This window comes from Papilio xuthus, unplaced genomic scaffold, assembly GCF_000836235.2.
Source record: "Papilio xuthus unplaced genomic scaffold, Pxut_1.1 DF825946.1, whole genome shotgun sequence".
NCBI lineage: Eukaryota > Metazoa > Arthropoda > Insecta > Lepidoptera > Papilionidae > Papilio > Papilio xuthus.
In genome coordinates this window covers 4388239-4408622 of record NW_013532703.1, presented here as the reverse complement: position 1 = coordinate 4408622, position 20384 = coordinate 4388239, and the positions used below count along the sequence as shown (strand labels likewise).

The window sequence follows — 20384 nt, the reverse complement described above, 5'->3', positions numbered from 1 at the left end:
ATTCACAACCTTTGAAAACTGATGTTTGTATTGTTTAGAAAATTGTTTTTAATATATGCCTCGTGTTAAGAAGGAAATACGACACTGCCGGTGTACTGGCACAACACTAGCCTTACTAAAATGTCGACGTCCATGTCCCCTCCCTAATGATTCTGACACTTCAATTTGTAATGAAAGCGTTCCATTTCGCGCAAATGGATTCTAATTAAAGTTTAAAACTCGTTATGTCAAGTCTTGAATGTATAATTATGTATATGTATCTGTATATAGGATACAGGATGTATATAAAAGTTTTATCGACTTCGGTGGTTATCGATTTTATATCACAATTTCACCATTGTTGTTATTATGGTGTTTTAAGTAGTAAAGGTATCGACATGTCTTCAGTCTTCTTCCTAGCGTTTGTCAGATCTTAAAATGGTTGTTAATATTGTAAATATAATAAATTTAAACGTAGATTAAACGTTTAGTTTCAGCTTAGTTAAGCGTCTCTGAGATCTTAAATGTCTATATGAACACATTGTAATTTTGTTATTTCATACTAAATTGGTTGCTTTTTTTTCCGATGTTTTTTATTATTAAATATCCCCGTCCGTATAGTTCGCAACAGCTATAAAATCTTCGTTATCATCGCGATAGTGAATGAACCAGCATCACAACATCGCGACTAGTTTTTATTTATAGACGGGTACTAAAATGTCAAGGTTGGAAATATTTTAAAGGCTAATAAAATCGTTAACATGTAAAAGATATGGAAAAAAAAACAATTTTTATTAAATTACCTTCTTCTTAATAAGAAAAATGAAATAATAAAAACATGAGCTACACTAATATTTTATTAAGTTTTGTATTTTTTAGTAGCTCAATAAGAAATTAAATTTTAAATCTAGTCCTCACTGCCCGCAATGATGACGAAAGTTTTATTTAAAATGGTCGCCGAACTATACCACGGTGTCAAATAGACAGGTCGATGTTATTGCCGTGTATATCAAGATTTAGACCATTTATTTTGCCTATGTCTAGAGCTATTTCATCCTTAGCTAGATATTTGTGAGACATACTTTCATTATTTGCATCATTCAGTTCCAAAATATTAGCGCCATTTGCTTTAATTGTTGTAACATCTAACTCTTTGTTATCTTCTTTACTTTCATTTGATGTATCTGCAATAACTTCTGAATTTATTTCTACGTTTTTATCCATCGACGTCTCTTTTACCCCTGATTCCCCTGTTTCTTCTTCCTTTTTCTCGGCAAGTTCTTTTCTTTTCTGTGCGTTCCACCAAGGCATGAAACGCTGGAACATCACGCGTGCTCTATGCTGGGGCTTAAGGACCCAGGATACCGCCATTTCAACATCGGCTATTCTGTAATAAGCACAAAAGATATTGAGTATTTTTCACTGCGCTGGTGCAGTAACCCAAAAGTGGGTATTCATTAAGAAATATGAAGTTCCCTATATTTCTAGGATTCTAGCTTATTCATAGTTTTTATATACTATCTATAAATAAAATCATCTCGAAATATATATGTAATGCATTATTATTACATATCTAAGTGAATTTGTTTTCAAATGGTAATCCCGTGACTGAATAAATGGAAGGTAAATAACTAGTATCGTGAAACCGCACTATTTAATCAATTACAATATTTGCAGTCTAGGGAAATCCCATTGTATTTATGACTCTTCTATTTTTACTTTATATTATTCCAGTACAGTAATCTATGATGTGCTGGATTGCAATTGGAAAAAAGAAACCAATACTTTAATGCCTTATATAGGCTAAAGTGTGAGTTTCCAGCGGTCTTCAGTTCATTACTGGACTGGTATGATGTAAACTGGATATAAAGTGAAGTTTTTAAAATTTCCCTATTGATCTGTTGGATGGGTGTTTTTCTTTGTTACTAACCTTCGTTTGAACCTCTCTCGATCGAGAGCATGCCGCTCCCAGTGGCCGGCCCGCGCCTGCCGCGCTGCGAACGCCCAAACTCTCATCACATGCACCTTGGGTGGGTTCGGCGAGAATCGTACCTATAGTGGAAGGAATCCCTTAGCATGGCATGCTACTGGACAAATTACTTGCCCAACCACCTTATCCATGATTTGAACAAATGATTGCGATGACGTAGTTTAGCGACTAAGCAGCTCTTTGTGATCATTTGATTAAATCTTTGATAAGGTGATTGAGCAAGAAATTTGGCCAGTGGCATGCCACTGGAAGAAATTCTTCGATGGCATCTTCCTGCCCTTTCTTAGAAGGGTTGGTACAGTATTTAGTATGAACGAGTAGTAAGTACTGTGTACTATTTTACTTTTACTTATATAGTATGTACTACTTTTCAATACATATTTATCAGCTATCATATGACAGCTATCAAATATCTGATCCCATTCAATCTCAATGATATATAGTACATAGTAATGACCTTCTTGTCTATATATCTATCATCATTCCGAATATGTGAAAACCGATAAATTATTTGACCTAAAACAACAATAATATTTCATATTATTTGTTAGTACACACTTTATTTCTAATCTTTACCTAAATATGTAAAATTTAAATGTATATCCTGTGATTAACACCAAAATGTAACTAATTAAAAAATTAGTTCCAAACCATACTTCTATTTTTGACCAAAACCTAAGTTAGATTACTCAAAAATATTTTAAGTTTATTTAACCTATCTATATAAAAGTTTTAATGTCCTTCTGGCATGTCGAATAAGGTGGAACATTGAAAAATATAGTTGTAATTAAGTCTAGACCTTACCTATTTAACCTCAATGACATGCCATCCAGGATATTTCCTAATCACGCAAGAATTCGTGCACAGATAACTAATGAGTCGTTTACATGCGTCCACTGTGACATTGGTCAAGGTCACGGAATGAGGTCAATTAGCTACATATTATGAATATCAATACAAATATATTTGTTTACTCATTAAAATAATAATAACATTTGGTATTATTTACATAGCATTTCGTGATTAGTTTGCAAAATAATTTGTTTTTCTTTCTGTCAAATAAGTCGTGAGTATATTGTTATGTATATGTACTAAAATATATAAAATAGCTCTAATCAAATTTGAGTATGAATATTATGTCAATAAAACATGATCAACATATTTATGTTAGAGAAAAGTTATCGATTTTTAAATGTTTAGTTTAAATCTTACTAATAATAAATGCGAATATTTAGATGGATGGATGTTTGTTTGAAGATATCTCCGAAACGGTTCAACGGATCGCGCTGAAATTTGGCATAGATGTAGAACATAGTCTGGATGAACACATAAGCTACTTATTAAGTTTTTTTTTCATTCTGGGTGGACGGAGTCACGGGCGACAGCTAGTTTTTTATGTTATTACATGTAATAATATACGATTATTGTTTTCGATTAATACCGTATTTAAAATCGATTTTAATCAATAGTGACGTAAAAGGAAGTCTTCCGTTACAAGGCCACTACCAACCACCAACTTATTCATAAAAATGCACTTAATAAAAATACAATAATAGATAAAGACAAAGCGCCTTCTAACAATACTACAAGATAAAGTAAAATAATACCCATAACACAATCAAGTATTTAAATTGTGGCAACATTCCGACACAATCAGTTGCGTCAGATTTCAAAGCAATGGTGTATTCATTGCCTTATTTATTACAAAACATATGGAGCCAGTGATTCGAGAACCTATTGCGATGTTATTCCTAGTTTCATTCGGACGTAAGATTGTTTACTGTCTTCAAAACTTTTACTTTTCTACGACCGGTTCCCTAAGCTAGTTATCTCGGGAGAAATAATCTTGTTTCTACTAATCTTGTAAGATACCTCAAGACATAAATGCAACCAAGCATTATGACGTCACCACGTCGTTGTAGTGTACAAAAAAGTACGTCACAACTTCATTAAAGACTAACATTATCTTAGTGAAGTGATAGGTAATCGTGTTATTTTTGTCTTACGTTACGACATAGTTGTTTTCCCAGAACTTTACTCCAGAGCGCCTCGCCTTGTGAAATGGTCATGGTTGGCGTGTTATACGTGGCTGATGACTCATCAGTGACGTCACGTTATCTGATTCATTATAGTACGCATGACTCCGATTGAAGATGGAGTAATGTTTATGTTCGTTGACCTTAACAAGGAAACAATGGAGATGCGCATAAAAAATGTAATAAAAGAAATTCCGATAAACCGATCTAGTGGTCTTAACAGATAAGATACGGATTCACTATCAGGAAAATTAATATTAGATAGGGTGTTGCAAAATATTTTAAAATTGCCGAAAACCGATATGAATATAAGACATTTAATCATTTCCTTCTAAATAATATTCCTTATGATAAAAACAATCTGTCGAATTTATTTTTTTGCCTTATTTAGGTCTTTACTGTATACATCATAGCGTTGAATTCTAATCGTAATCTCCAATTAAAATCTTAATTACAATTAAACTATGTTGAAACATTACAAAACGTTCGTGTATTACAGAAACAGTATAAAATCATAATAAATATTCATCATCCCTTTCAATCTTATTGAAAAAAATTGAGACAACGATATATAAAGGTGTTTCGGCAAAAACCCATTGTATCTGATAATCCTGGTTCGTTGAGAGTAACCAAGGTTAAAATCTCCCTTTCTGACCAATAATTACTAACGTCCTATAGCGCCACACTTCCTCTATTTATTTCCAGTATAATATACGACGTATATATAACGCATATGATAATTTTATATGTATGTACATAAATATGCAATATAATATTTTAATGATAATGGTTTTTATTTCTATGATATATTTTTCATTAGTTAAGTCTTTAAGGGGGCGTGCATAAATTACGTGAGGTGTTTAAGGGGGGGAGGGGGTCGAGTCAAATCTCATCTAATCTATCATGCAATTTTTTTCTGATTGAAACGAGAAAATAAATTATTTTGGTCCATTTAATCGTATAATACGTAAGAAACTCACATATTGAAAAATCTTACGTGAGATTGGGGATTGTATAAAAACTCACATCACACCATTGATTGAGGGGTAGAAAATTAAAAAAAACACCTCAGGTAATTTATGGACGCCTCCTAAGATGCTTGCCAACTCTGTTTGAGACACAATAGTTTCTATTAATTAACACTCTAAATAAATGTAATTACAAATTGAAATGTCACTGTACGACATTTATTAATTAGCCAAATGAATTATAATACAAATTATTTTTGCTATTAAGCATTTCCATTGTCGATATATTCAATAGGTATTGTAATAGAATGATTGGCACGATGTATCAGATGTAAAAACATATGACTCTCTATTTTTCCCTTTTCTTTTAAAAGATTGAAGACAACATTGTTTTGTTTGAGTTTTTCGTCATGATATGAATAACCTTGTTAAAAAACAATGGACTTAAACTTCATTGAATAACGCCATCTATTGGGTCCTTTTCAAAACATTAATAAAAAATTACTCTTGTGTTACATTAAATACTTTGTTATTGTAGAATCTACTCGAGAAAAAAAAATGCTATGTAAAAATGTTGTGAAATAGATTTGAAGTCGTTTTTCACATTCTCCAGAGGAAAACATGAATCGAATAACCTCACGTCAAAATCTGATTAGTCATTCAGGCTTTAAGTGGAATTTGCATAAACAAACCCACATACATAAAAACAAATTTACATACAAAAACATTACCCATGTTAAAAATTCTATTCATCAACATCATAAGGAAGCTAACAAAGATATTGTGGTAGAAAACATATCCTAAACAAATTTAGTAGTAAAATTGCTTTTCCTGACGAAACGAGTGCAACAAACATATAAACAATAGTTCTGCACTCTTCTATCAAAGAGAATGTCCACGTCGTTAGAGAGTTATAAATGAGTTAAGGTCGGTGTACGGCCAAGAGTCAATGAAAATCGGCAAGTCATTATCAAACATTAAAAGCTGATGCAACATGAAAATTAATATTGTTTCATTATTATTTCGTTAAAAAAACCTAATTATAATGTTTTAGCTACATTTTGTTGTATTCGGTGGGAAATAATAAACAAGCAAAAGTTTGTTTTCAATGCCCAACTGTACTTTTGTTACAATATGAGACATTGCCCTATTGAGTTAATTAGACAAATGTGAATCATGATATGACACCACAGAACGGCAACTATACTCGTCTAATTGATATACAGAGTGTACTTTCCATTGCATCATATCGTCATCTCTTTCATTATCTTGTAAAAAATAGAGACAACAATATTTCGTCAGTGGAAATACAAAGTTACAGTACTCATGTCATTTAATACCTTTCTACGTCAGCACATTGCAAAGATTTTAATATTAATTTATTTCCATATTAAACTTTTACCCTCGTAAATGTATTGTTCGTTAACGTAAGTGTCCCTAATTTTAAATGAAACAAAAATATATCGTCTTTTTCTCCAAAATTGAAAAAATGTTTTTGTATCAAAGTTCTTGCAGTGGAAACTCGCGTAATATTGCGATGTTAAAACACACGTTATCAAGAAGTAGTCACCCTTGAACGAATGTTGAAACTGGCCGACAAGTAAACGCAATACGTCTCTTAATAAAATATAGCACGCACGAGAAATACTTGCAAGATATTGGGTCAAATAAATTGCTTAAACTATTAGTAAATTTGATATTACCATCTGAATAATGTCTTTTTAAAGTTGTATATACCTAAATAAATCTTATTCAATTTTTTTTTTCAAAAGTATTCGAGGATATCATTGGTATTTCATAAATACCTCTGCTATTTTCGGATGAAAACATCTTTAAATACAATCTCTTTTGTAATTGCTGTTTACACAGCATCGCCAACAATCGCGCAGTGAAAATTTATTGTTTTTGTTTGTAATTTCGCTGCAATCACTACAGTCATTGTTCTCTATCACTTTCATTACCGTTACAATAACTGTGGGTCTCCACTGCTCATTGTTTATTCAAAGAAAGGGTAGGAGATGACAATTGTCAATAAAACTGTCACGACAGTGGAGACCCATTTGTTAAATCATTTGTTAGTGTTTAGTGGCAAAATTATTATAACCTTAAAGTAGAATTCCACTGCCGTCACAATTAAATTACGGCAATGGAAATCTACAGTGAAACTATTAATTTCACTCTTACGCACAATTATCACATTTTTACCAAAAACATTTTGAAATTTCCAAACACATACTAATAAAAACGTTATTAAATCATTTTATAATTTTTGCGTTATGTTTACAGTTTTATCAATAAATAATTTAATGAACCAAATAATAAACTTGTTGCGTATATTAGACATTCAAAATGGCTGACTAATGGAAGAATAAATATGAAGCAACTTGTCTCTGGTCAGGAAATTACATTGAACCGTGTTTAAAGCTATACCATGCTATGACAAATACGACCGTATGTTCTCACTTATAAGGTCGAAATTCATTAATTTCGTAAGTGAGGTTATTTTATACGGCAAATGGCACGCCAAGTCTACCGAGCTGTAAATCCTTCATAAAACCGTTTAAATGAATATGTTTATGTTATCGAAACAATTGAACGAAAACATATCTTTAACCCAAATTTTTCCTCAGCAAAAAAGATATCAAATAGTTATGTTTTGTATGCATATTATGATTCATGGTAAGTTAGGGTTTTCTCATATTGCTTTCACATAAATTACATCATATTTACAATTTTATATTAGTAATCTTATTTGTTTACATAAGTTTTATGACACATGAATGCCACAAACAAAAATGTATCGTAAACAAATATTTCCTTTTAATAAATAAAAACAAGTTAACTATCTCAGCTCAACAGCGAAAGCATTTTCCAAGAATAATTACCGAGTTTGTTATTTATTCAAAAAGAGAGAATATAAAAAGTATTTGATTTTTCTTTAATTTTATAGCAAATATTGTTTAGATTTTTTAAGTAAAAAAATAATTTTATCTATAAAATGATAACATGTTATATAACTCATATATACAGTCTATATTTCAATAGATAAGTTAATGTTACTAAGCATTAGCAATTACTGTTTAATGCAATGATAGTTTAACTCCAAACTAACGGTAACAAAACATACATCAAAATTTATGAAAAACTAGCTGTAGCCCGCAACTCTGTCCTCGCGATATTAAAAATATTATAGATGAAATAGACCTACTCAATATGCTCACAAAATTTCATGAGAATTGGTCAAGCCGTTTCAGAGGAGTATGGGAATGAAAATTGTAAAACGAAAATTTTATATATAAGAAGATAAATCACACATTTTAAAAATATGCAATCTTAAGTTGATATTGACTGTCTTTATTATTATTGTAATATATGCAGTTAGTTTAAATACTTGTATATAATAACTTAATTCCTAAAATTCTACAGATAGTTATGTTTTTTCAAACATTTGGAATTACAATGTTTTGTTGTATGTGTATACGTCAATGAGAAAAACAAACCAGTATTATAATAAAGTAAAAAATCATGAAGTAAAATTTAATCAATTTGTCATAGTAAATATGCTACTTACAGTTTTACATGGTTGCTTTTTCTTCTCCAACTTTCTTCTTTCATCAACCAGCAGACCTCTTGGTTTTGTTCCATCACAAGTACTGTCGCATGATTGTATAGATTCATTTGGATTTTGTATTGGAGTTTCTTGTACAAATATCGCTGCACAGTCAACTTCATCTGCATCAATATACAAAGAATCATCCGTCAAATCACCAATAGTCCGTGACAATGTATGAGAAAGCTTACAAGTCGGTTTGTAGTCACATCCAGAATCACTTTCGGAGTCTGAATCATCTGACGTCTCTGACTCTGAAGTATCAATAAAATCATATCCAGTAACATTCAGTTCATCACCAAAGACATCATTGGATGAGTAACAACTGTCAGGTGTTTCATCAAAAACGATGAAGGAGTCCTCAGATTCACACTCGGATGGAATTCGCCCTCTGCCCAAATTAGGACTATCGGTAAACACAATTTGGAAGGAATCATCGCTTTCAGCAGAGGTTGAGTAGAACCTGCCAGTGACCTCGTCAAAATAATTACAAGGATTTAGATATTCTGAAGTAGTGGAACTTTGGCTATCTGATAAAGCACCTAAGTCTTCTTTGATATCTTTTACTATATTTTCTGAGCACAAAGTGTGAGAAGATGGACTTTTGGAGGCATTTTTGATAGTATCACCAATAGTTATTTCATATTTTGTATTGTTTGGTATTAAAATAGGTTCACTTTGCTCTTTAATATTATTGGTTTCTTTTATATCAGGTGATTTGATATTGGAATTATTACTTTTATCTTTTTTCCTATCTTGAAGAAACAATTTTAATTTATTCATTTTATCTTCACATGATAAGACAATGTTTGAATTTTTCTCGCTAGTATTATTTGATTTAATTTCTTTATATGTTTCAATTTCTTTTTGTATATCTGGAAGTGTTTTTGTTATTTCCATACATTCGGTTAGGAATTCAGTCTTATTTCTTGGTGCATCAGATACCAATTTTTCTGGTTGTTCATGACTAAAGGGACCATAGTATTCAAAGTAGCTGTTATGCGGAAGGCTTTCAAAATCTTCATGTGTAAAGGCATCTTCAAAACAATCCTCAGTAGGACTCTGTTCTCCGAACACCTGAGGGTTCTTTGAACTTAGTCCCATTTGACACTGAGTTGGTTGTTGACTTGTGAGAAGGAAACATACCTGATTAAGTTTCTCCTCACAATGGGCAGCATTTTTTCCACTATTTGAATTCATACTCAAATGGTTTGTATTGGTTGATTCATTTGTACTGACAGTAGTTTTGTGTGCCCATCCATTCTTATTTTGATCCTCAGACTTGGCTTGCTGCCAAGCTTGGAGAGAGGGCGCCATCTCATCGAAATTTTGATCGTAGCATTCGTAATAGTCGGCTGAGTCTGGCCGCTTTTGAAAAATAGCACCAGATACAAAACTGATAACACCTGAAAGGAAGTTTGTTACGATGCTCAAGGATGGATACGAGTCTTTCCTATGGTCCGCCTGTGTTGGGGCGTCCTTCTTTTCATTAGGTGTAACTTTTTCTTCTGTAGACGCCATGTTTGTTTTTGTTTTTACTGGTCCAGTTATAAAAGAGTCCGCCAAATTTTTCTTCAATGGATCCGGTATGAGATGAAGATTGTCTATATACAAGCTGTCCCCGAAGGTATTCTTCATATCTATTTTCATTTTAGTTGCGTCTGATGAATAATTGGTGACGGAATGAAACGGAAGAAACCCACCGAAGCTCGAAAGGTTGCGTTTATTACGCATATCGCTCATATAAAAATTATTCATTTTTCAGTTTATGCACTACACCAACTTAGTCTTAATATTAAACCATTATCACTCACAGTAATTTATTAACGTTACAATTAAACCACCTCACAGAATGTGGAGTAGGCTTTTGGACAAGTCTACAACACTTTATACACTTCAAAGGCCGTATGGGGTTCCAGTAACCAGAGTCGTCGTTAATTGATATCACACTATTGTCAGTACACTTTGTATCACCGCAAGAAACACTGTTAGTAATGTCAGGATAACTGGCAATCAACTCTTTTTGGGAAAATAAATTGGTAATTTGCTCCATTATGCTCGAAGTACTCAAAAACACGTCTTTATAGCTCAGCCATTTTGTATAAAATTATTCGTGCTTCAATGCAGTCTATGATATGACAAATGTCGCGGTTTTGTTGCCATATCAAAAACGTATACTGGTTGAATTTCAATTTTATTATTATTAGTAGTATTTTGATATTAACAAATAAACGTTTATCTCCCAATTATCTTATTTTATATACTTTTATATATTGTATATGGCTATCATTGTATGTATTGCGCAGTGCGAATTACTTTGCATCGTTGCATGCATTGCAAGGCATCGTCACGTCATCGACTAAAATTTGCTGTCTGTTCTGTTCTGTTTCTTGTTTATGGCTCTCCCTCATCGGATTGGGCCAATGTCAAGTGTTTATGGTTCTGTTTAAACTTGTTAGAGACTGGCAACAATACTCTGCTTGTAGAGAAGTCTTGTGAATATACAAGTGAACCAAAGAATAAAAACGAATAATACCTGAAAAATTTGCTGTCGCCCGTGACTTGAATTTGACGTGAATTAAAAAAAAAATCATAATTAGCCTATGTGGTCTTCCAGACTAGGTTCTACAATTATGTCAAATTTTAAAGAGATCCATTAAGCCGTTCCGGAGTTACCTATAAACAAACATCCATCCATCCATGCAACTATCTAAACATTCGGATTTATAATATTATTAAGAATAATTAAATACAATAATAAGCGCATACCAAATGCTTTACCATGTGATTAAAAAACACCTGTATTACAGTATAAATACAAACTTGACCTTTTTTTTTTTTTTATTTAATTGTTGATAAAATTGGAGTGTCTGCATGTAATATTTAAATAAAGGGAGATTTTTAAAAGCGTTTTTTATTTCAAAAGTCAATTAAAAGGAAAACTTTTTATTTAAAAAAGATGAATTTTTAAAAGAAAAACAAGAAACGTTTTTTTTTCATTTTTTTGAACAGCCATTTTGTTTATATGTAATTGATTAATGAAGTCTTTTTTCTGATTTTTTTTTAAATAGACAGTGGGCTTTTTTATATAGTAAAAAATATGATTTTTATAGCCTTAGCAATCGTTTGGCTCACTAGTAATATTCTAATGATCGATTTATTAACGAAATTCCCTAGATTATCTTTTTTTTTCTAGTGTAGAGAAGGAAAATCTTACGATTCCCTGAAAGAAGATAGTGTATCATAAGAAGATTTCTAGTGACAAAAACCCCCGCGGTGGCCAAACTCAAGGGCTACTGCGAGTGTTCCGGGATCTCTAAAGGAACACACCTGGGCCCTCTGCATGGAGCTTCTGCAGGACTCAAGCAGAAGTAGGGGATCTGCAATCGAATGTTCTACCACTAAGCAATATTCGCAAAAGATTAACTAAACAGTGGCTGTACATTGAGGTAGCTTAAAACTAGGAATCGGACATAGGATTTTATTCCGTTTTCTTTTTTCAATTCTGCGCAGACTGTACATGCATTGCATTGCTAAATGTCAAGGTTTCTTTTGGTGTAGTTTTTTTTGCATTATTTGTAAAATTAAAACCAGAATTTTGATGTCCTTTAACGAAGTTTATTTAATGAGTTAAAAATGTACAAATTCTTTATAATATTGTTATGAAAATGTTAAAAAATATACAGTGAAATTTTTTTAAAGATGTTTTTTTTTTAATTTTTTTATACGATTGAAGCATATGATGTCTCTCCATTCAGCCAGTTTCTTAAGGAATTGTCGATTGAAGCAACGAAGGAAGTCATCGCCGGAATCCGAGAGTACAAGAACCAAATGAAGAGTCCAACGAGGATAACTTTAGCCACGATGTCCACCACGTAACGTCTGCAAAAATAGTATTAATATACTGCAATTTTAGAGATAAAATGATTTTTTATTAAAAAAAATATTGAGGTATTACATAATATAAAACAAACATTTCGAGGTATATGTAGTCTTAGCTTTATACGGCTATTCTACTTAGACTTATTGAAGCGCCTGTAGTAATTGTGTTTGCAAATTTTAATTCCTATATAAATAAGAAAACTACGTGTGTATATGTTCTAGAAATATCTAGTAACTTACATGTTGTTCAATTTTCTAGCACGGGGCAAATTGTTAGGGTCCTCTTTGAGAACGTAGTGTCTGGCTCCGAGGACGTAATCTTTCAAATATTCCTCTTCATCCAAAGTGCTGACATCAGTAAAAAATGTGTCGTCTTCTTCTTTACTTATCCTCTTTTGTAAGGATAGAAAGTTGGTGTTCTTGAAGTGCCATTCCTTTGTCGTGTAGTATTGGAGAACGCTGAGTCCATGACTGATACGTTTTTGAACGTTTACCATGCTATAAAAAGTAAATATATTTAGAGTTCAATATATCTCAAGCTTTTTTCTTTTTAAATAAATAAATTTAGACAGTGAATGAGAAGAAGAGACTTTGTAAGTGGTAGTATAAGCTATTTGGGATACTAGCCAGGAAGAGAGAGAGCGAGAGAGAGAGAACGAGACAGAGAGAAAGGGAAGTTCTAGCTTGCACTTATTTCACCTGGAAAATTAATGTAACACACGCACACACAAGTAACACTTACAAAGTTTTCTTTCCCAGAAGAAACAGCAGTCCGTCAACGAAGTAAGCTGGCAGCAGATGTGTGAAGATAAGACACAACTGATGGGTCAGCCAGTAAGACTTGATGTTGCCGCCTACATACCACAGCGCCAAAGTGTAAGGATATATTGTAACCCATTTTTTACCTGCAAGTAATTTTTTTTATTGAGATCGTAAGATTATTTTATAGTGAAGTAACCAACTGGTATAGATAACATAATTTAAAATCGATCAACCAGTCATCCAAATGTTACCAGTAACAAATAGTGTAGTAAAAATTACAGTAATGTATTTTGGGTAGTATGATTTATGTTTGTAATTTAAACTTATGCTTTTTAGCTACCTTATGCCCACTGTTGGGCATAGACTTACCCAAAACATTTCAATGATGACCGGTCCCTTACTACCCTCATTCAAAATACTTCCACAACTAAACTACTAAAGTAATATTCTTACCTATTTCTATAATTTGACCCCAAGTAATCTTCTTTATGCCAGATAGAGTTATGTTATAAATACGCATTTCCTTAGATCTGAAAGAAAGAATTGATTTGTGAAATTAATGAGTACGCAACAATCCAGGGTTACTGTTTGTTTAAAATACTGTAGTTATTTAGTTTTCGCTACAATATTACCTGTCAATAGCAGTAGCGTAGGCAATCAATATGCATCCATTGGTGACGACATCGACGGGGATGGCGTCCGCATGGTATGAAGCCTCACAGTGCATTGTACGAATAACCCCTGTTGGATAAATTACACTATTGTATCAAATACTTATTACCAGGGCCACATGAGTTGACATCAACAAAAGTAGTAATTCGCTGGTGGTTTCACTTTGGCCCGGCGCCCCTCGCGTGCCCAGGTTAATACGGCCCTGTCTATCATTATAAGGTTCATTCTTACAAAAATATATTATTTTATTTTTATATAGACATGACAATATAAATTAGTACATGTGATTCGCCAGTTGACTACCTGAATAACTTGACCCACGATTTGAATGTGTTTATAGTACGTACCCTTTCCACTCCCAATAAGAAGTCCAGTAGGTCCATTCTTATTGTCTACCCAACCGGGCATTGGTTCTTTCCATGAAGAAGTCACTGTAATAATAATATTTATTTATTTCTTGTAACATTACGTCGGTACACATATTAGGAAGATATTAGATTCGTTTTTTAGTAATAAAAGGAGATTTATTTTTATCTTTTCATTTTAAAATCTTATGATTTTTTTGTACTTGTATGCTATCTACCCAGTATCCGACATCGAAAATAGTTGTCAATTTAATTTATATTTATTTTATATATATTATTACTTACCAATAGATGGCCTGCCGATAGCGATTGGAAATTTGGTTTGGTATTCTGCCACTAAATTCTCCGTAATTGCTTTAGTGTAGGAATATGTATTTGGCTCCGAAGCAATCAGTCTGGGCACAGAAAGAAAAAAAAATAGTTAAAAAAGTTTATAATCATGAAATACGACACATCATAGAAGCTTCACTAACGCTTTGTTTATGAAGCCAATTTGAAAATGACAAAACTTTTCATTTATCCATTTATTGAGATAAAACAAACATTAAATATTAAGTGAAGCTAACCACAACCCATTTGTTTCTGAGATTAGCGTACACAAACTCACAGACAACTCGACATGCGGACAAAAACACTAATAATTGCTACTTTATGTTCTAAGCCGTCGATAAATATCCTTTTAATAGTTTTTCTTATACCGATCTGTTAAGTATTATATGTATATAGTCTATAGATATTGAATGAACGTACTTGGGCTCTAAGTAATTGAGCATATCGTCGTCCATCCACTGCACGATGTCCAAGATACGGCGAGGGCTGTGCATGGCAGGGTACAGCTTCTCCTCCAGTACAGGCAACTCGCAGCGGCAATACGCAGTCGATAGATGAACGAATGCCTGTCAAATATTTCATTACATGGTTCTAAATGCTAGCCTAATGATTATGGGTAAAAATCGGATCACGCGGTCGTGGGTTCGAATGCCGTCACTCGACTATTTTAGACCATATCCAAAAACAAAGCTAGTGCTTAGCTTAGTTAGTTTAGTTCATTTGTAGCTACAAGGGTTAATATGGAAGATTTCAAGGCGCTTGTAATTTAAACATTTTAAATTCTATGACGAGGAATGAAAATCGTTAAATACCCAATAAAATCTTACCTCTAGATTTTCCATGGTCTCGGCTAATTCCAAAACACGCAATGTGCCTGTAGTGTTCAAGTTAACTGCTTCCTTTAATTTTTGATCAAATCTAAAATAATATTAATGTGTATTAGTATATCTTCTTTAAAATATAAAATAGAACATACTTGTCTAGTACAAGTGAAGTTTGTTTATAAAAAAACATACATTTTTCAGTACCATTTTAGAGTTCTTTATATGATTATTTTTACCTGACGCAAGCAGCACTGTGAAATATAATATTACAATTCTTCTGCAACTCCTGCCTGTCATCGTTTGACAGACCAAGCTCGTCTTCTAGTATATCACCCGCTATAAGTTTCAGCTTGTTAAACACTTCAGGCTGTTTCGCTCTTAAATTTTCAAAACACTGAAAAAGAAAAAAAAGTTAAAAGCACACCAAGCTCAATAACTATCAAACCGCAAGATTTAATTGCGCTAATAGCCTAATGGTGTAGGCAATGAACTATTTATAACCCGGTCCTGAGTTCGATTCTTGCCATTCGATTGTTGTACCCATATCCTAGTACAAGCTTAATGTTTACTTATTTACTCTTACCTTATTATTGCAAAGTTCTTTCAATCTATCCTCGCTGCTTACTCCCTTCTTCTGTCTCAACAATAGATATATCTTATTGATTCCATCACAACTTCTCAAAAGCTTTTCTACTAGTACCTGGAATTATAAATAAAAGTTTGAATACGACACCAAAAACATTTTCACTAAAATTAGTAGAAGGCTTGTGAACGGCTTGCGCCTATTTCCACTGAACGGCTTGCAGCGCGACTCTGGATGAGCGCGATCGATTTTTTGTAAAAAATAGTTGGCTTTACTATGTACTTTAGACAAAAAAAATTGTTGGCTGATAGATTGAAAACTTAAAATCTGCCGATTGAAGAAGACTTAATTTTAAATAGTATCTATTTTAAATTAAATGTTTCCAAATTTAATAACTTACTTTGCCCACAAATCCAGTGGCTCCTGTTACTAAAATAGATTTTCCTGTATAAAATTCAGCGACTGAAGGCTGCATGTTGTTATTTAGATTCTGCAAAATAAAATGTTCATAAATTTTAAATTTAACCGTAAATCTTGATAGTGTCGATTTTATCGATAAATACGTATTATAACAACACTAATCAATCACCAGGAGACAGCATTAATTGATTTGTTAGAAATAAACACGCGAATACGAACAGACATTTTGTAAAATATCTTTAACATAATAGATTAATTGTAACTTTTATAGGACAGATAGACTTTGTTTTTTTTTCCTTTTAAGTAAATGATAATCAATATCCTAAATAACTTTCCTAATTGAAAAAAAGTGAGAATGGGGAGAGAAGACAAAAGAGGGAACCTATAGAAACAAGATTTCCTATTCTTACCCTTCCCCTGCCATCTCCACTTTCTCATTCCATCCCTTCCTATAAGGGCGGAAAGGGGAAGAGGACATTATTTGGCTTCCAGTATTCATAAGAAAAAACGCGGAAATAGATCCACTTCATGGCTGTCATCTGCGTGGTAATGACAGCTAATACTGCTTAAATAATTTGAATTTGAGTTTTTTTAGAGAAGAAAGCAAATGGGCAGCTGGAACACCGAGGTGATCATCTACGCCCATGGACATCTGCAATACTAGAGGAATTGCGGATGCGTTGCTTTTGATAAAAGGTATAATATATTAAAGATGTAACTTTTTACCCGCTTCTCTAGCTAGCTAGTTACACTGTTTTCTATATTTTTTCTTTAACTCGAACAATATAACAAAGTTAGTTTTCTATTACAAAATCTTTTTTCGATTTTAAAATTACTTCATTATTGCGTTATATTTTTAATTCGGTAATTAAAATTCCCATTAATAATGTAAATGTGAAATGCGCGAAATTCTGTACAGTCCGCTCCATAAATATGCGTATTAAATATATATATTTACTATGCTTCATAAACTTGTGTAGGCTTTTGGTTTTAAAAATATGTACGCACGAATCGGACGAGAATACTTATGGCACCGTATTCTTCAAGAATACGGTGCCATAAGTATTTTTAAAACCAACGGCTCATGCAAGTTTCTAAAGTTTTGTTTATGTATCCATAACTATGTGGCTGACTGTTCTTTCAACCTATTAGTTAACATGTCTTGTAACGTACGAATGCGCAACCTTTACCAATATTTGGCTTGTAATTGCAGGACATTGCTGAATTTATCATATCATTATACAATGCGCAATTTCTAACGCAATGCAACTAACATTGTGGTTCCAACGGATCAATGTACTACAAAGGCAAATTAACTGATTACAAGTCGGATTACACATAATTTATACGATATGCGATCAAGCGTATAGTCTGTTTAACATATTTAGCCCGGTGAGAGGCGTAGCTATCGCTGTCAGTTCTGTCATAAAATTTGTAAAACCTTAAGCGTAGAACATGATATAAAAGTGAAACAACGAGATAAGACAGCTATAGTACTACAACAATTTTGTTACACTTTTTGGGACTGACAGTGGGACGCTATCAATATTAATATTGATAATATAACTTAGTGTTTTATGCTTACCGGGTCAGATGTTGTCAGCCTATACGATTAATCTATAATACTATGGGCGCGTGGGTTGTTACGTTAGGAACTTTTTTTGAATTAATAAGTTAGTACGTTTTTTTTCATTGCTATTTCGTATTATTTTACAATTAATTTACAGTTTTTGTACAGACCTGTATTTGGTTTGTTTTGGGCTTATAACTTGACCTGTCTTATTTCCATACAATAGAAATGGAAATTCGTACGATACTGATATAAGTCAGAATTAACATTATTAATTAATAATCTTAATATAAGCCTACAAGTAAAATAAAATTTAATAACTGAACTAAAAAACCACAGTCCTAGAGATCATTAGCATTTTTTTAAATTCTTGTACGATTTTAATTAGGCTATATGCTTGTGCTAAGACATAGTTTACAACAATAGTCGAATGGCGGGAATCGAACCCCCCAACCAGATCGGAAATCTGTACCCTTAACTATTAGGCTACTGGGGCTTCATACTAGAAATATAGGTAAACTAACTGTCGCTTGCGACTCCGTCCGCGTGGGATTAAAATAAAACTTAGTAGCCTATCTATGGAGATACTCGATAACAAATATCCATCCATCTAGACATCCATTTATCATTCATTCTTTAGCAATTTTGCTAATGACTGATGTCAGTCCTCTTTTCGCTTGTTTTTTTTTTGTTTAACGTGGGGAAATGCCTAACGCACGCTTAACTCTTGAGAGTAATTTAAAAACAGAGTTAAGTTATATCGGGCTTGCACCGACTAAAACCCCACGTTGGTAGACAACTGCAAAGACTTTTCTAAGTTTATTTTACAAAGAAACAGGTAAACAATTGACAAGCGATCAAACGTAGTCACGTTCAGTCGAAGCAATTGACGTAAAATGAAAGAATTACCATGTTTTAATTCTTAGAAATTTTCCACTATACGAATAACTAACTGAATATTCCGCGCGGAATAAAGAACTTAACTTAAGATACCTTCGAACAAACATTCATCTTGTATTATTATAATATTAGTAAGAAGTGAAATTGATAATCCTTACTGGTTGCGGTTTTTGTTACAAATGGAATTGTCTTTTAGGCACACTTTAGTTAAAAAAATTATAACATTTCCATAGTAGATGATCTTTGCTTTTTACAAACTACATTTTTTTTTGAATGAATATTTTACATGGAATGAGGTAAGTGTACGAGTTGGTACTTTTGGATTTCGACTAAAAGAGACTTTACTTTAAGTAAAAAGCCGTAAATGATGAGTTTTTGGTTAACAGTTTATAAGAGCATATTTGATAATCCATTTGGATTATCAAGAGACAAGTATTTACTTATTTATATAAGGGTTAATACCGAACTCGAATAATAACGTCGGAAGTAGCGCATGATTTTAATTAATGTTTTTCCAGAAAATAATGGTTATTGTGAAAAAACTATAATAGATAGATAGAGATATGTACTATTATTGTATTTTATTTAGCAAATTTAAAGAGCCACAATTCGTTCATACATCATTTTTACGTAGGCCGTTTAGTTTAGCCTACGTAAGCGAAGAACCCAAAACAGTCCTAAATATTCGTAACGAATTATCAACTTAGATTTAGAATCTACTAAACTTCTATTCAGTTTCAAAATTAATTATTATAAAAAAGTGTGACCAACCTGCAAGCAAAACCTTTCGATCAAAAAAAAAATGTCAAAATCGGAGCGAGCACCAGGGGCGGAGTTACGCGGTAACACATTAAAAAAAAGAACACACAGACGAATTGATAACCTACTTCTTTTTGAAGTCTGCTAAAAAAGGATTAGTAATAAAAATGTTTAAATTAAGTAATCGATGTATAGATAAAAAATGGCTCACCTTATTCTTAGCCAAGTGTGAAGCGCACTGAATGGCGAAGTGGTCACGAATGCTTGCTGAAATATACTGAATATGGCCGTAACTTTATTTAATTATTCAACGTATCGTTACGAACTGGTCAGGGCTGCTTTAGTCCATTACAGAGTCCTTAGTAAATGACAATTATCGTTAATGATATAAATGAATCACAGACTAATCAAGTAAATAATAATTATACCATTAGTATGCATTTTTCGGAAGTGATCAATTTTTTTAATGTGATTTAATAGTACTCATCGTGGGTTTCTGAAACCATATCGTTATCTCTGTTTTGTCGAAGATAACGATAGGGATGACGATATGTTTTATGGGGAGATTTTGATCTCAGAAACCAATGGCTGACCATTGGTCATAGACTTAACAATCTACACTAAAGGGCTATTTTAGTAAAGTAAACGTCTTTGTATGCGGCGTTTTACATAGCAACGAAGTTAGTTGGTCTATTCCAGTAATAAAACACAAACATGGTTGTGTCTGGATTATA

At 32.6% G+C, this 20384-nt stretch overlaps 2 protein-coding genes across 3 annotated transcripts; both read right to left on the bottom strand.

Annotated features, from left to right (window-relative positions):
• Window positions 1-814: 814 nt before the first annotated feature.
• Window positions 815-10729, bottom strand: PPP1R15 (Protein phosphatase 1 regulatory subunit 15). Its single transcript, XM_013321241.1, has 3 exons — window positions 8545-10729; window positions 1910-2031; window positions 815-1366 (listed from the first exon to the last, which is right to left on the bottom strand). Exons 1-3 carry the CDS (start codon window positions 10339-10341, stop codon window positions 955-957), a joined length of 2331 nt encoding a protein of 776 aa, XP_013176695.1. The 5' UTR covers window positions 10342-10729; the 3' UTR covers window positions 815-954.
• Window positions 10730-12300: 1571 nt separating this feature from the next.
• Window positions 12301-20129, bottom strand: LOC106124267 (fatty acyl-CoA reductase 1). 2 transcript variants are annotated; one of them, XM_013320746.1, is made up of 13 exons: window positions 19862-20129; window positions 16402-16491; window positions 16002-16118; window positions 15655-15812; window positions 15422-15512; window positions 15015-15160; window positions 14550-14659; window positions 14247-14330; window positions 13860-13968; window positions 13681-13757; window positions 13208-13370; window positions 12706-12963; window positions 12301-12465 (listed from the first exon to the last, which is right to left on the bottom strand). In XM_013320746.1, the coding sequence occupies exons 2-13, from the start codon at window positions 16474-16476 to the stop codon at window positions 12306-12308; spliced, it is 1548 nt and encodes a 515-aa protein (XP_013176200.1). In that variant the 5' UTR covers window positions 16477-16491; window positions 19862-20129; the 3' UTR covers window positions 12301-12305. The 2 variants fall into 2 exon arrangements, with proteins under 2 accessions (XP_013176200.1, XP_013176201.1); XM_013320747.1 differs by lacking the exon at window positions 19862-20129 and adding an exon at window positions 19663-19710.
• Between the last annotated feature and the right edge of the window lie 255 nt (window positions 20130-20384).

Excerpts from the sequence above, each read along its gene's own strand:
- LOC106124267 (XM_013320746.1), bottom strand. The coding sequence starts at position 16,476 with ATGCAGCCTTCAGTCGCTGAATTTTATACAGGAAAATCTATTTTAGTA. Across the intron at positions 15,513-15,654 it reads CACAGTGCTGCTTGCGTCAG|ATTTGATCAAAAATTAAAGG; the intron begins GTAAAAATAATC and ends ATATTATTTTAG. Across the intron at positions 14,660-15,014 it reads CTCAATTACTTAGAGCCCAA|ACTGATTGCTTCGGAGCCAA; the intron begins GTACGTTCATTC and ends TTCTGTGCCCAG.
- PPP1R15 (XM_013321241.1), bottom strand. The coding sequence starts at position 10,341 with ATGAATAATTTTTATATGAGCGATATGCGTAATAAACGCAACCTTTCG. Across the intron at positions 2,032-8,544 it reads AAAAGCAACCATGTAAAACT|GTACGATTCTCGCCGAACCC; the intron begins GTAAGTAGCATA and ends CTTCCACTATAG. Across the intron at positions 1,367-1,909 it reads CGAGAGAGGTTCAAACGAAG|AATAGCCGATGTTGAAATGG; the intron begins GTTAGTAACAAA and ends TGCTTATTACAG.